Source organism: Micromys minutus, assembly GCF_963924665.1.
Source record: "Micromys minutus genome assembly, chromosome: 1".
In the NCBI taxonomy this organism is placed as follows: domain Eukaryota; kingdom Metazoa; phylum Chordata; class Mammalia; order Rodentia; family Muridae; genus Micromys; species Micromys minutus.
In genome coordinates this window covers 227,763,276-227,779,469 of record NC_137969.1, presented here as the reverse complement: position 1 = coordinate 227,779,469, position 16,194 = coordinate 227,763,276, and the positions used below count along the sequence as shown (strand labels likewise).

General features: G+C 45.0%; 1 protein-coding gene across 1 annotated transcript in view; it reads left to right on the top strand.

The window, feature by feature from the left end:
• DPF3 (double PHD fingers 3) overlaps positions 1–14,969 on the top strand; it is a gene marked incomplete at its 5' end in the record, with an annotated part of 270,133 nt that extends 255,164 nt beyond the window's left edge. Inside the window, 3 exons of the mRNA XM_080942426.1 lie at positions 3,606–3,718; positions 14,223–14,304; positions 14,849–14,969. Of these exons, the coding sequence (XP_080798552.1) occupies positions 3,606–3,718; positions 14,223–14,304; positions 14,849–14,919 (266 nt within the window). The 3' untranslated portion in view covers positions 14,920–14,969. The remainder of the gene's footprint in view (positions 1–3,605; positions 3,719–14,222; positions 14,305–14,848) is intronic.
• Positions 14,970–16,194: the final 1,225 nt, after the last annotated feature.

Genomic DNA, 16,194 nt, shown 5'->3' with positions numbered 1-16,194 from the left:
ATAGACAATACTCCCTCATTCAGGGTCTTTATGGAACAGTGGCAGATCATCAGTGTCACCCTCATTCAGGGTCCTTATGGAACAATGGCAGCGTCATGCCGACAACCCATTTTGGAATCTCTCCTTTTGGCTACTGTGCCCCATACTTGCCCAACTTGCTTCTGATTCTTTTACTGGTTCTTTTTGCTGTCGTTGTTTTTATTTAATTTTTAGCTAGTCTCACTATGTAGCCCAGGGTGGCCTAGAACACACTGCCCTCTTGCTCTAGTCTCCCCAGTGCTAAGATTTATAGGTTCATCTTCCATCCCCAGCAGTTCTGTCTTTGAATAGAGGATTCCTCAAAGCTTACTCATATATAAATATAGATATAGGTATAGATATGAATATAGATATAGATGATATAAATATAGATGTATGATATATATAAGCTATATATATGATATACATGTATATATCATATATAAGATTATATATATATACACACATATATTTATATATATGTATATGTATATATGTATATCTATCTATCTATCTATCTATCTATCTATCTATCTATATCTTTCCCTTTCTTCTCTTGTTCTCCTTTCCCTACTTTTATTGATTCACATATTTTCAATTAACACCTAGTTAGCAAAGTCAATCTTAGGTTTTTTAGACCATGTCTCTGGGAAGCCTTGGCTGGCCTAGAGCCAGGAGAGATTCGCCTGCTACTGGCTCTGGAGGGCGGGGATTAGAGGTGTGCCATCACTCCTGGCCAAAGGTTCTAGTCCACGTCTCTAGTCTTTTGAACTCTCAACAATATGTTCACTCCCTGATCCAGCTTTTGCTGCTCAGAACAGACTGGATCCATGTCACCAGGGTGGCCACATGCTCCTCCTATGGTGTTTCTCATCCCAGGGCACTTCACTGTCCTCTACCTTAGTCCTCCATTTTGATACTTGAGGACATTTATCCAAATGAGTCAATTCCTATCACTTATCCCACCTCCACCTCAGGTTTTCACCTGAGCCTCATCCTCCTTGTCTTCCTTCTGTGGGCTGCACCAGTCTCTAAACAATCCGGGCAAAAATTCTTATATCTCCTCAGCCTCACTGCAAATTCTTTCTGGGCTTTCTCTTCCACCCCCGGGTCTTCCCGATGATGAATGTTTTCATTTGTATGTTCTTATTTTAAAAGATCTATTCATTTGTTTGGAAGTAATTATAGGTTTGTGTGAGATGATGGTGATCCCAGTGCCTTTTCCCCAGTGATGAGCATCTTAGATACCACATACAACAAAGCGATTGGGATCCTAGGCCCTTGGTGGACTTTGTTGTGTTCCTTATAGGTTTGTGTGCCTATGCATATCTGTGAATGTTTGATGAGTCCCTCCTTGGAGTTCTGTGTCCTCTTATCACATATGTAACTGGCAATATCCAAAGCTGTATCCTCAGCCTCAAGGTCCTCTCTGCCTAAGAATGCATCTTTAAGAACAGTCATCTGGCCTTTGTTCTGCTTGAAAGCCCTCAATGACTTTTTAGACCCAAGTACTTAAATAAGGGCTGTACATGCCTATTTAGTCTGGTGTCAGTGTCTCCTTGGTGGCCTCCTGCCCCCTAATTTTGCAAAGAAGCCTACATTCATGTTCATTACTCTTTCTCTTTCCTCTAGTTTGCAAAGCTCCTGCTGCTCAGAGCCTGTGCACACTGGTCCTTTCACCTGGCTCCATCCCTCCTTCCCACCTAGTCAGCATGCCCAGGAGAGTTTCCTTGACCTCTCTGGCTAGGAGCTTCCATTGGTTTTTTTTCCCCAACGCAGTTTTGTTTTATGGTTTTAGTCGCCCAATAGTGATTGAATAGATGTACGCAGGTTTAGTAATTCGAGGTCTCTTTGGGGGGGCTTACCTAGGGTGTCTTGCTCACGCAGTATTTTTTCTATCTAGTATAACAGCCGGTTTAGCAGCTGCTCACTGAAACATTGGCAGAGTTAATGACCACTTAGTGTAAGCTGGCTGTTTATGACTGAGATGTGGCCCCAGGCCAGGGAACGGGACAAAGCCACCTTGCCAGGTGGGTGTGCATCCTAGGGTCCCAACTCCATCCTTTCCAGCAGTGGCCTGTCAGAGAACCTGGCACTTGTGGCCCAGACCACAGAGTCCTCAGCTGAAAATATGCTCTTATTCCCACTCCATTTTTCACTTGAGGGGGTCAGCATAGGGAAGGGCTTGGCTTGTAGTCTCCTCAGATAGTGCTGTAGATGTATTCCAGAAAATCAATGGGTTGTTTGTGCAGAGTTTTCATTTAAGACTTTGTTCTGGCTTCTTCTCCTTGCCCTGCCCTCATACCGCTAGCGATTTCTCCTCTAATGCTAACACTCAGAAACCCCAACGTGGTTCATATTTAGGGAGTCCCAAATCTGGTAAGTCCCCATGCTGATGTACTAGCCAGTATTTCCCCCCAAATGAGCATGGTCTGATGGGCTCTCTGAAGATTCAAATGGGAGCCACGGGGCTCCTGCTGGGATGTGGCTCTGCTGAGGGGTAGGGATGGCACTTAGAAGTCTGTCTGTGAGCACACTTGGTAAGTGATGCTGCCACTGATTGGTGCCCCTTAAAAGACAAAACCCCTCATATGAAAGAGGCAGCACAATGTTCTGTGTAGAGGGAGCTCCGGAGAAAGATGAAGGCCCTGGGCTAAGCTGCTGGTTCTTTACAGTAGAGTCAGTGCTGGGCTCTGTCCATGCAGGTCACAGAGCTGGGAAACCTGGGGAAACCTGGGTCCCCATCCAGTTTCTCTTGCCTGACAATGAAAAGGCCAAGGGTCCACCCTCTCAGTAGCTCCCAGCAGTCCACTCGCTGTTGGCTGTGCTCTTCAGACTCAGTGGGTCTGATGGAGTCCTGCTTGGTGGGTCGAGCCACAGGCACTCCTTCAGTGCTATATGATCGGTGGTCACAGCTTAAAGTCCCTCTCCCAATCCAGCTATGACACTCGAGAAGGAAAACAGAGGTAGAAGCAGAGATGGATTATTTTAGGACAGATCTGGTCATTTGCCGGGACAGTCACTCCTTTGCCTTCCCTGCCAGACCCATTTCTTCTTTTGTCACCATTCAGGGTTTGGGCTTTTGCCCATCTCTTGATTGTGGGTCTGGATACTCAAGGCAACCCACAAAAATGTCACCATTAATACTAAGTGCTCTTTCTGCTAACCTTACACAATCCTGACACACCCGGGCAGTGTGAACAGGAGGTCCTAGCTCTAAGTACCTCTGATAAGCCATCCTGTTCTGGCTTCATCTGGGGCTTCAAAGGTAATGCTAATTGATCTCTCCCACCAGGCTGCCTTAGGCTGTGTATAGCATAGCACCCTTTTTAGTGCTTCCGGTGACAGCTTTCTGCTCTACTTGTTAGACCTGTCAGGGACATGGCTCTTCGGATAAGAGAAACTGGATGGTATTTAGTGAGAAGGTGAACTCCCGTCTCCTCATTTGGCCTCTATCTGAGGTGATTAGAGGTGGTGATGGTAAGGACTGAGAGTAGAGCCCCATTCAGATTCCCAGTCTGTTTTCCAGCCTGTGGCCCCCCACCTCTCTGGTATTGTCCTAACACTGTTGCTCTGGCTTCTTTCAGGTCACCCAACTTGCCTGCAGTTCACTCTGAACATGACCGAGGCCGTTAAGACCTACAAATGGCAGTGCATAGAGTGCAAATCCTGTATCCTGTGTGGGACCTCAGAGAATGATGTGAGTTTGGGCTATCCTGGTGACAGGAAGGGACTGGAGGGGCTGCGGATCTTCTGAGAGGTGGGGGTGAGGAGAGACGGGACTCTGGGCATTGGATTCCTGGAGAAAATGACAGTCTTTCTAGCCTCTACAACCTTTGGGACCATTGTACTGTTGCCTTGGGCCTTGGTGGCCCTGTGCCTTAAGGAAAAGAAGCCAGAGTTGGCCAGCAGGAAATGCCTTTTTGGCCATTATGCTTAGCAGCCTGGCTACTTGCTTTCCAGAGTTTAGTGCCTACGGTGATGGCCAGTGCTCTGAGTGGGATGCTCTTGGCTGTTCTCACCACATATGAGTGCATGATCCCACTTGGATGACATGGCAAATGCAGGAAATACAAAGCACTCAACGTTGATTTTACATCATGAATGTTTTCAAAGCTGTACAAAGGAGGAGAGAATTAGGAAGCTGATACACTATCCAGGCTTCAGCTGTCGACATCGTGTCCAATCTTATTTGTTATGTACTATCATTTTATCCTTCATGTGTACATTATATGTATGTGTTCATGTAGGCATGTGTATGTGCCCATGTGTGTGCACATGTGGAGTCTGAGTTTCCAGATCAACTGTCTCTCTCTTCCTCCATCACTCCCCACCTTAATTTTTGAGACCGATAGCTCACTGACCCAAAGCTGGGGTGTCCGGTATGCACTGCTGTACCTAGCTTTTCCACAGGAGCTGGGGCCTGAACTCAGGTCCTCATGATTGTGCTGCAGGCTATTCAACGGAGCCATCTTTGCAGCTGATGCACAGGATGTTCCACAGCCAGAGCTTCATGGTTCCCAACACTTGGACACTTCTACAGCACGAAACTCTATTTCATGCATAAAATCATTTAAAAAATATTGTATAAGATCACCTTTAGGACATATGTATAAAGCATATACAAAACACACGAACTTTGTCTTTCTTTTTGGATGTCAACTCAAAGATGCCTCATTGTATACACACAGATAAGAAACACTCCATTTCAAGCACTCCAAATGTAGGATATTTAAGCTGTATTAGGACATCATTTTCAGGTGATGTGATAGTATTCTGGGAAACCATAAAGAATCAATGCTAGGGCTAACTTGGATCTTCAGTGTGAGAACTAGGGACTGAAGAAATGGCTCCATAGCTGAGAGCATTTACTGCTCTTGCAGAGGATCCGAGTTCTGTTTCCAGCACCTATCCAAGGCTGCTCACCACTGTTTGTAACTCCAGCTCCAAAGGGTCAGATACCTCTCGCCTCTGCCGATACCTGTTCTCATGTCTGCATACCCACATGTAGACAGACAGTCAGACAGATGCACACACAATTAAAAATAAATCTTACAAAAGTAAAAGCTAAGTTTCTGTACGTTCAAAACCACAAAGGTCAGGTAGAATGACATCCAGCGATATAAACGATTCAGTACTGCAGAGATATCAGTTGTGCCTGTGTCCATTTGCAAATGGACACCGGGAGCAACAACAATATCAACAACTTTATTTTGTGAAGTTAGGCAAGCTGATACTCATGTTTCTATGGAGGAGGTGAAGGTAGAGGAGGAGGAGGTAGAGGAGGAGGTAGAAGAGAAAGAGGAGTAAAGAAGAGGAAGAGGAAGAAGAGGAAGAGGAAGTAGCAGCAGGAGTAGCAGAGCATGCCTGTGATCATGGTGTTTGGGAGGTAAGAAGCAGGAAGATCAGAAGTTCAACATCACCCTTGCCTACATAGTGAACTTTGGGCCAGCCTGGGCTACATCAAAACCCTGACTCAAAAAAATGTAGCCAAGGAAATTCTGATAAACTTTGCCGAAAAAGGGAACTAGCTGACATTAAATCCTTTGGGGAGTCCCCACAGTGGAACAGTGTGGTAGCGATGTGTGGATGGGCAAACAGACCAGTTGGAAGAGAATAGAGAGCCTATGAATAGACCCATCTACATAGGGGAATATGGTGCAGGACAAAGGTTGCATCTAAAATTGCCTTGCCAACGGTAGACGTTTTAATGAATGATGCTGGGACCATAGAGGAGCCATTGGGGAAAAGACAAAATTAGCTTCATATCTCACACTAGACATAAGAACAATCTCTAAATAGACTGGGAATTTAAATGTAAAAGGTAAGATCATTTCAACACCGGGAAAGGTTTTCCCGTTGACTCAAAAATAGAGACACAATAAAATGAAATACTGAAAAATTAGACTCCATGAACATTTGCATAGTCAATGCCACGATACACAAAGGGTGACTGACTGGCTTGGAGGCTGTATCTGTGACTCTGTGACGGATGCAGGTGAAGGTCCAGTGGCCCCAGGATATGAAGAACTCCGGTGAATGGGAGACAGAAAAGCAGGTACTTGATAGACAAGAAGAAACATGCATGAAAGATGATCCACAAACAGTGTAAGAGCAAACCCTAAGCCTTGAAATAAATATGCAAACACACTGAAAAAAACAAAAACATAAACAACCCACGATCCTGTTTCTCTTCTACCTGACAGACAAAGGATTTCAAGTATAATACTTTATAAAGCCATGGAATAATTGGTTCCTGTATCTAGCGCTGGAGGGCAGGGAAAGAGGTCTGGCCCCTCTGGGGCGAGGGATTTGTTAATCCTTAACAAAAGTACTACATACTTAATTTTGCTTGAGCCATTCCATCTGTGAGAATCTACCCTCAAGGGTACATCCCACTACAGAAATATATGTGTGCAAGGCTATTTATTAATTACAAACATCAGAAATAACCTCTAGGTACACACATAGAAAGACGATCAGCTAAGCATTAGTGCAGTCGTGTGATGAAGTACTATGCAGCTATAAAAATAATGAGGAGAATATCTATGCATGGATGTGTAATAATTTTCATAATTGGACAAAACCAAAGTTAAACGCAGCATCTATTGATGGTAGGCTGCATTTATTGTAAGGAAAATGTTATATAAGGAAACACACATATCAGTGCACACTTATGTAAAAGAATAAAAAGAGGAGGTGACAGGGTGGATATCTTCAGGAGTGGATGGAAATGGGGATGAGAAAGATGTGATGTGGGAATGGGTGGGGGTACAGAGGACCAGCACGGCCTTGGGATACTCATTTTAGATGGCTTGGGTCAGGAGAACGTTTCCTAGATTGATACATATTTAATGCCAACAGGAGGCTAGGGAAGCTAAAATGGTGTAAATCGTAACCAATGATCTAGCTATACAACAAGCAGATAACATGGCCAGACAGAGGATCGGGGAGAACAGTCAGCCTAAGTGGTCCCGGAAAATGGCATTTTGACTGTGCCTCGACACTAAAGACAGACACAGCTGCACTGCAAACGCTGCGCCCTAGCTGAGAAATTTATTTTCATGAGTGTATGGCTTAGTAATTCTGAAATGACTTCATATGGATTATGTCTAAGTGAGTAACTGACTGTTGTGATGGAGAGCCAGAGTTCCAAAAGCCAGAGTAATGGGAAGAGACACAGAGACCCACAGCCAAGCATTAGACGGAGCTCAGGGACTCTTATGGAAACATTGAGGGAAGGACTGCGGGCCCTAAGGAGGACAGGGACTCCTCAGGACGACCAACAGTACAGCTAACCTGGGCCCATAGGGGCATCCAGAGACTGAACCACCAACCAAGGAGCAAGCACAGACTGGACCTAGACCCCCTGCACGTATGTAGCAGATGAGAAGCTTGGTCTTCATGTGGGTCCCCCAACAACTGGAGCAGGGGATGTCCCTGTGCCTGTTGCCTGTGGATCCTGTTCACCTAACTGGACCACTGTGCCTGGCTTCAGTGGAAAAAGATGTGCCTAGTCCTGCACTGACTCTATTAGCTAGAGTTGGGGAAGGAGAGGGGATGACACAGACTGGGGCTGCCCCCTCTCAGAGGAGGAGGGGAAGAGGAATGAGAGAAAGTTCTACATGTGAAGTGGGTACTGAGAAGAGAAGGAGTGCTGATACTAAGATATATTGTGTGATGTGATGTGTGTGTGTTTTAAAATAGATTTAAAATTAAAATGGAAAGTGGAAAAAAAAGAATATCACAAAACAGGAGGGGACAATCCTAAATCCAAGTCTGGTATTAAACTGGACTGTGTATACGTGGTGTGAGTGTGTATGTGTAAGTGTGTGTATGAGTGTATATGTGTGTGAGTACGTGTGTGCATGTGTGTGAGTGTGTGAAAATGTATGTATGTGAGTGTATATGAGTATATGAATGTGTGTGTGAGTGTGAGTATGTGAGTGTGTGAGTGTATGTGTGTGAGTGTATATGAGTATATGAATGTGTGTGTGAGTGTGAGTATGTGAGTGTGTGAGTGTATGTGTGTGTGAGTGTGAGTGTGTGAGTGTGTGTGCACTCATGGTTTTTAATATAGTAAGTATCTATATTTATACATACAGATCTCAGTATGGATATATTCATATGTCCCTATGCATACATTTGTTTCCTAGATCTGTTGGCAGAGTTAGTCAGCTTCTCATTGCTATAGCAATGTGCCTAGGACAATTCATTTGTAAAGAGAAAGGAATTATCTAACTCATTGGTTTTGGAAGTTATAAAGGTTTCAGTTCAAGATCAAGTGGCCAAGTTGCTTTGGAGTTTTGGTGAGGATACTTAACAGGGAATGCACGTGACAGGGAATAAAGCATTCATATAACAAAAGAGAAAGGAAGAGGGAAGGATACAGGGAGAGGGAGAGGGAGGAGAAGGTAGGGGAGGGGAGGGGGAGTGAGAAAGGGAGAGAGAGAGAGAATAGATGAGAGTGGATACCCAGGTCCCACAGTCCCTTTCAAAGTGTATTGCAGTGATTTAAAGCCCTGCTACTAGGCTCCATCTCCTGAGCGCTCTGGCATTTCCCCTACCATTGTGCTGGGCACTAACATTGCCATCTTTAGACCTAGTAAGGACCTAGAAATAATGAGGACACCCACCATCCGGAATCCGGAGATTAGTTCTAAGTAGTACTCTCTAGTAGTACTTCTCTAAGAGCCGAAGATCCTTAGAGAAGTCACTGGTGCGAGGGCTCAGGTACCAACTACACAGGGCACTGTTGAAATATCTCCTGATGCCAGAAAGTAGGGTTGTTCCCCCCCCCCCCAAAAAGTAATGGAGTGTGTCTAAAGGAAAAAGAACCAACCTGAAGGAGCACTTAATGGTTAATAGGAACAACTGGGAAAGAAAATGGTGATACTGATGTCTCATAGTGTAAGAAATACACAAATATCTCTTTTTATAGTATGAAGTTAGAAGGATGGATAAAAGGGAGGGATGGAGGAAGGGAGGGATAGACGGACAAGAAGACAGAGCAAGCATACTTTCTTAGAGTAGTGTTCCAATGAATAAATACAGAAGGAGAAATCAGAGGCCAGCCCACAGTTAGGCAAGGATCATTACATTAATTTTTAAAATGTGGTGAGTGAAATTATGTAAAACAGGTTATTTGCACAAACTCAAAATATGTTTCCGATTACAGAGTACCAAAGGAAAATTAGTAACCTCACTCACAGTCATCACCCTAGTCTTCATAGGGAAAAAAATCCAGCCCAAAACATCCAGTGATGCTTATGACATCCCCAACTACACTCTCCAAAAGCATCACATTCCCAACAGCATAAATAGCCCCTGTGTGCCCATGAAGGCTTCCCTCAGCCTTAACCAGGGAAGCATCAGCTTTTAGTGGACAGAGGTGTATTCAGATTCTCAGTGGTACAAGATTCGGAGAATACAGAGCCCTAGAGAAAATACTTTCAGTGCCCTCTCCAGGATCAGGGAACACAGTGGAAGAGAGGGTGGAAGGAATGTAAGCACCAAAGGTGAGGTCTTTGACATGCTGCCCTCTAAGCAGGTCATGGAATGAAAGCCATGAATGAATAGCTGCCACCTACTGGCCCCGGGTCATCACAAGTCAGACCTTTCTAGCAGTCAGCTACTGATGAGAAGGGATGCACAGGCAAAGGGACGCACAGGCCTCTGTCACTGTTGCAATATCAGCAACTAACAGATGGGATGGGGTGGGGGTGGGGAGAGGTGTGCAGCACACCACTTGTGTGTTGACTGATCAGCCCACCAGACACTAATGGGTAGTTCCAATCCTAGTGTCACACAGATGCCCCAGCTAAACTCTGTGGGACACAAAACAAAACATGAATAGGGAAGAAAGAGATTTGTAAGATAGAGTGGGGGGGGGGGGTGATTCTCAGGGGTGGGAGAGAAATAAGAGAGAGGTTGCAGGGGAGCCCAACCAGAATATATTCTAAACATGTACAAAATCACCAACAAATACAATTTATTAATTAAAATTTGTCAAGGTAATGAAAGATAAACTGGAAATGCCACAGACTGAGGGGTACAAGGAAAACACAGCTAAACCTAGGGGCATAGCTGGACTTGACTGAGTGTTTGTAGAGACCCATGGAGCCTTGAGTTGGATCTCTGGTACTGAGTGAACTGGTTGTGGTAGCTCACACCTGTAATCCAAGCTTTTGGAGATAGAAGAGGACAGTCAGGAGTTTAAGGTTGTCCTTAGCTACATGGTAAATTTGAGGTTAGCCTGGGCTATATAAAACCCTGCCTCTCAAGAAACAAACAAAGAAGACCAGTGAGATAGCTCAGTGAGTAAAGGCACTTGGAACAGTGAGATAGCTCAGTGAGTAAAGGCACTTGGAACAGTGAGATAGCTCAGTGAGTAAAGGCACTTGGAACAGTGAGATAGCTCAGGAGTAAAGGCACTTGGAACAGTGAGATAGCTCAGGAGTAAAGGCACTTGGAACAGTGAGATAGCTCAGGAGTAAAGGCACTTGGAACAGTGAGATAGCTCAGGAGTAAAGGCACTTGGAACAGTGAGATAGCTCAGGAGTAAAGGCACTTGGAACAGTGAGATAGCTCAGGAGTAAAGGCACTTGGAACAGTGAGATAGCTCAGTGAGTAAAGGCACTTGGAACAGTGAGAGAGCTCAGGAGTAAAGGCACTTGGAACAGTGAGAGAGCTCAGGAGTAAAGGCACTTACCTCTGTGGAGTTGTCCTCTGACTTCCACATGGACGCTATGGTATGTACCCCACCCCCAGCAATAAATAAATAAAAGAACAAGCTGACCCCCACCCCACAAAATAAGAGAGTATGTGCAGTGTAGGATCCTGGGAGAGGAAGCAAGGGGAAGATGGGGAAATGAGAGACTCTGTAGAGTAGTGGGTATCACTGCCATCTCCCACTCTACAGTTCTACCTCCAAGTGTAACAGTTACTGTTTGCAAAAGCTACAAAGAGAACAGAGAAACTGTCACACCTGCAACTTTCCTCTAAGTCTACAGTGGTATCAAAGCAAATAAACGTGTGTCCAATCTCCCTAACATATTCTCTAGACTTAAAAACATTATCTTTATCAACCAAAGAACTTAAGTATATTTTGTTTCCATCTATTGCAGTCAAAATTCTCTTTGGTCCATGGGAACATTCAGGCTGGAGCCTAAGCCCTTTCAACAGGATCCGGAGAGGTCTTGGTAGCCTCCTTGCTTTTGGACAAAGAAAGATATCTCTATACTTCATGTGATAGTATAAAACCACCATTTCCCAAAGATGCTGGTCTAGAGGGGCTGATGTTTACAGTGTTGGTCATTTTTTTTTTCAGACATTTTCAGTGGCAGAGAGAGAACGCATTTTTGTTTATTGAAAAGATAAAATGCAACACTTACTGAAATATTTCTAGATTGTGCCCAGAACTAATTATGTGGTTTTTCTATTAATTCACTGATCTCATGTCTCTGCCTTCCTTCTGTCATGTAAAATGTTTGCTTCTCAATGAATACCATCATTGTCACACATGATACACATACAACTAGCTGTCTCAGATAATAAATTCAAAATTATTAACACACACTCACATACACTCATACATACACACACTCACACATGCACTCACACACACACACACACACACACATACACACACACACACTCACTCATATTCAGCCTTGTTGTTAAGATCACATATTAGCTGGGTACTCTGGAGGTCGAGGCAGTAATAGAGGTTGAAGCCAGACTGGGCTATACAGTAAGACCTTGAACCAAATGAAAATCAACATATAAAAAAAAAAGGTACAAAATACTTCCTGGTGGTGGTTGTGTCATTAGCTGAATAGTCACTATGGCAAGTTCACTTTTAAGAGCAGAGTAAGCTTTTAATTTTGTTTTATGACTATACAAATTAGTTCCATAAACAAAGCTAGAAAGAATGGTGCATTCAGGAAAACCTGGTTTTCACTTCCTGATTTGCTAGCTACCTTCTTTGCTTACATACGGTCACTTAAAAATTATGAAGGTTGTTTACTTATTTAAGTATAAGCATGTGTGTTGTATATTGAATCTATAACCAAATGGTAAGAGATAGGTGTGTTTTCTCCATTCTGAATTTTTTCATTGAACATCCCCGAAGTTCTTCCACGGTGATCTGCAGCCATACACTCTAGGATTCCATGGCCTTTTTGTTTTATTCAGCTCGTCTCTTTTTGGCTGACGATTGAGTCTAGACGTTGGTCTTATTAAGAGTGTTAACACAGATCCTTAGTGGGAGTCTATGAATGAGTAGGGTTGTTGCTGGGACATTGAGGATTTTCTTACATGTCTCCTGCCAGTCCCAGAATGAGATTCCTACCCCACGAGCACTATAGCTTCCCATGGATCCAGCTTCTTAGATTTTAGAGTTAGAGCTTCTTTAAAATTGTACATTGTCTGGGGGTTATCATGAGAAAAGGAAGAGCAGCACCAGACAGCTACATGTGGCAAACGTGTTTGCACCCTCATACACTTGGATTCTACTTGGGGTGGGGCAGTCCATTCTAGGGTGGTCTTCCTTTTTGTAGCCTATGTTAATGCTGTGGCAGGGATGACTGGTGTCTTTAGGACATCACTAAAGCCACTTGTCTTGATACCACAAACAAATCATATCATTCCATTGTTCCACAGTTTCCTTTGACTTTGATGCCACAGTGAGCTTTCTGTGAGTCAAGCTGGTGTGCTGGTTTTCCCTCTCTTCCCTGACTGGGCTTCTTTTGGTTTCTCTAGTCTTTGCTGTCCCTTGATGCTGTTGTGACAGTGTGTTCTTGACTTTCCCTGAGGTTGCTGATTTTCAGGGAGAGCCGTGGATTCACTCTCTTTACAGAAATACACATTTTCCTCAAAACATACATTTCTATCCATCTACACAGTCATGCATATCATCTCATGACGCCCTCCGTGCAGAGGCATTGCTGTCACACACCTGGACTTCCTCTCCTAAAACCTCTACTTGCTATCAAATCAGCAGGAACTTCCAAAGCCAGAGCTTAGGCCTAGGCCTCAGTCCTGATCTCCGGTCTCCTGGTCAGCCCTCCCTGGTGACCTTGGATCTATAGTTGAGACTGTCTTCTCTCCCCAGCCCCCATGGCTACTTTCCTGCCCATGTGCAGCAGCTAACTATGCCGCAGCCCTTGGGGACAGACAACCACACCACTTGGTGACTGCTTCCTCATTTCACCACCATAGCCCTACTTCAGGCCATCACCAGCCTTCCCTGTGTGACTGTCTTCTACTTCTAGAGCCAGCCAATATATTCATCTCCCCCAGGCTCCAGCCCCTAACCATGGAGGAGGCTTTTCTTAACACCTACATTAAAAGCTTGACAGAGTCATGAAATTCCACGGATGCCACCACCAAGTACGGCTGTTGTCCACTGCAGGGATTGAAGAGTAGAAATTCAATCCATGTGTTGGGATATTGGCATATGGTGTGGGGTGGAGGCAGAGGAAGCCATAACATTACTGGCCATGGTGGTGCAGGACAAGGAATCTCTGTGAGTTTGAGTGTAAGGTAGCCATGAGAGAAGACTGCTAAGATAATGAGTTGAGAAGGGCCCTGCACTGGCTGGTTGTGTGTGCCAACTTGACACAGGCTAGAGTCATCAGAGAGAATGAAAGCCTCAGTTGAGGCAATGCTTCCATGAGATTTATCTGTAAGGCATTTGCTCAATCAGCAATCAATGTGGGAGGGCCCAGCCCATTGTGGGTGGTGCCGTTCCTGGGCTCATGGTCCTGGGTTCTATAAGAAAGCAGGTTAAGCAAGCCAGGTGAACAAGCCAGTAAGCAGCATCCCTCCATGGCCTCTGCATCAGCTCCTGCCTCCAGGTCCCATCCCTGTGTGAGTTCGTGTCCTGACTTCCTTCAGGGATGAACAGCAATGTGCAAGTGTATGGTGAATAAAGCCTTTTCCCCCAAACTTGCTTTTTTGTCATGGTATTTTTGTCACAGTAATAGAAACCCTGACTAAGACAAGCCCAAAGGTGGTGAAGGGTTTGGAGGGGCAAGGGGTGAATTTCAGGTATCAGTAAATATAAGCCATGTTTAAGGGACAGCGAGGACCCAGAATGGGGCCTGGAAAGTTGATCTTTGGAAATAAGAGAGAGGAAGAAGTGGGAGGAAGACACTGTCATTGAGTAATTGCATCTCTCTCCTCTTCTCTGCATCTGCCAGGACCAGCTACTCTTCTGTGATGACTGTGACCGTGGCTATCACATGTACTGTTTAAATCCCCCAGTGGCTGAGCCCCCAGAAGGTAATGATGATGAACTCAACAACAACAACATTAACAACAACAACAATAGCTATCATACGCACCTTGTATTGATCTCTTATTATGGTGCAGGCCTTGTGCTAAGGGCTTTTTATGTTTTGTCTCATGTAGTTATCACTGCCCAATGGGGTGGGACTGACTACTAGCAAAGGACATACGAGGAAACTGAGGCACAGTGCAACCAGATGAAACTTCAACGGATGGGTCAAAGACATGTTTCTCAGATGTGTGGCTGTGACATTGGAGGCAGGGGTGGGGGTGTGAGCATCAAGGGAACTAATACAGCCTCACTGTGGCTGGCTATGGGGTACAACCAAGGGTTTTTTTCTTTTTTTATATAAGTTACTCTAATAATAGCATTCCCTTTCCATTGAGCGACTGACTTTGCACACATTCAGGATAGAGACTTGGCCTCTGAATTATAAAAGTCAAAGGAAAGCAGGAGTTACCAGACATCGAGGCGTTTAGGCTGGGGCCCAAGAGTTTGGAGGATTTGCTGTTACTGATGCTATCTTGTCTCTTATAGGAAGCTGGAGCTGCCATTTGTGCTGGGAGCTGCTCAAAGAGAAAGCATCAGCCTTTGGCTGCCAGGCCTAGGGCCTAGGTCACAGAATGCAGCCCGCCACTAGAGAGGCTGAACTGAAGCCCTGTTCAACCAAGATGGAGGTCTCCTCCTGTATATGCACACAGACCAGTTGCAAGGAAAACCAATAATTACAGAAGGGTACAGAGAGAGCAAGGTCTCCATTCACCCCTTACCCCTCCCCATGACCTCCCGCTCCGCACACACTTCAGCCAGTGCTTCCTCATTTCTACCAGAGGCAACTTGGCACTTCTGAAGAACAATCCAGCCCCAGCTCTGTGGAACCTTCCTCGTGTTCACCGTTGCTTCCCATTTTAGAGGAAGCCATTTTGTGACTGCCCTTTAACCACTCGTGTGTTGCTCGGTGGGGTTCTTGTTTTGTTTTGTTTTCTTCTATTGCGTTTCAAGGACTCGCCACACAGTGCTCACACTCCTAGCTTGGGCTCTTCATCCTAAAACTCTCACAGAGGAACGAAACGTGGCGGCGAAGCTCCTGCTTATTATTAGTCTCACTGGAAACGTCTGTGTTTGGAGGCCATCTTGAAGGTGGAACTTGGAAACATCTTGGTTTCCTTAGTCTTTGCTAAGAAGAAGAGTTGTGGCTTTTGAGCTTTGGCAGTAGCATCCACCGCTGCATGGCCACCTGATGAGGCATTCAGAAGGCCTGGGGGATGGGAAGTAAACTTGGAGCCCCACTATAACCTCTCAGTATTCATCGTTCCTCAAGAGGGACTTTGCTAGAGACCAGGTGGTTCCTTGACCTTCAGAACTGCGGTGTCCTTGAAGTGAGACAACGCAGTCTCTAAACACAGCCCCCAATCGAATTGAGCGTGAAAGTCTGGCTCAGTCTCTGGGGGTGGGACTCAAGCTCTGGAGAGGTGGGCAAAGGATGTCCATTTAATAGTCCAGGGTTGGATAGAAGAGACTGTATGTCGCTTTGAGAAGCCTCCAGTATTGATGCTTCACTATGGATTTCTTTTCTGGGCAATTTCTTTCTTTCATGTAGTATATGTTTGCCAGTGACCACTGAGATGTGACTGGAAATTTTAGAACAGAGGAGAGATGAACATTACTTCACCAGATCATTGGGCACGGTGATTACTTGTGACTAGGTGGCAATGACTCAGAACCTTAGTCTGTTCTTGCACCCTGAGCGGACCCTGCATGGGATGGGCTCCTGTTTGAAGTAAAGTTTCTAGAAGAAAGCTGTAGGAAGGCCTAGATTCCAAGAACTCTGTGTGTCAGAAAGGAAGGCTCCAGGGCTGGCGTGGGCTCGGCCGTCTTTGAAT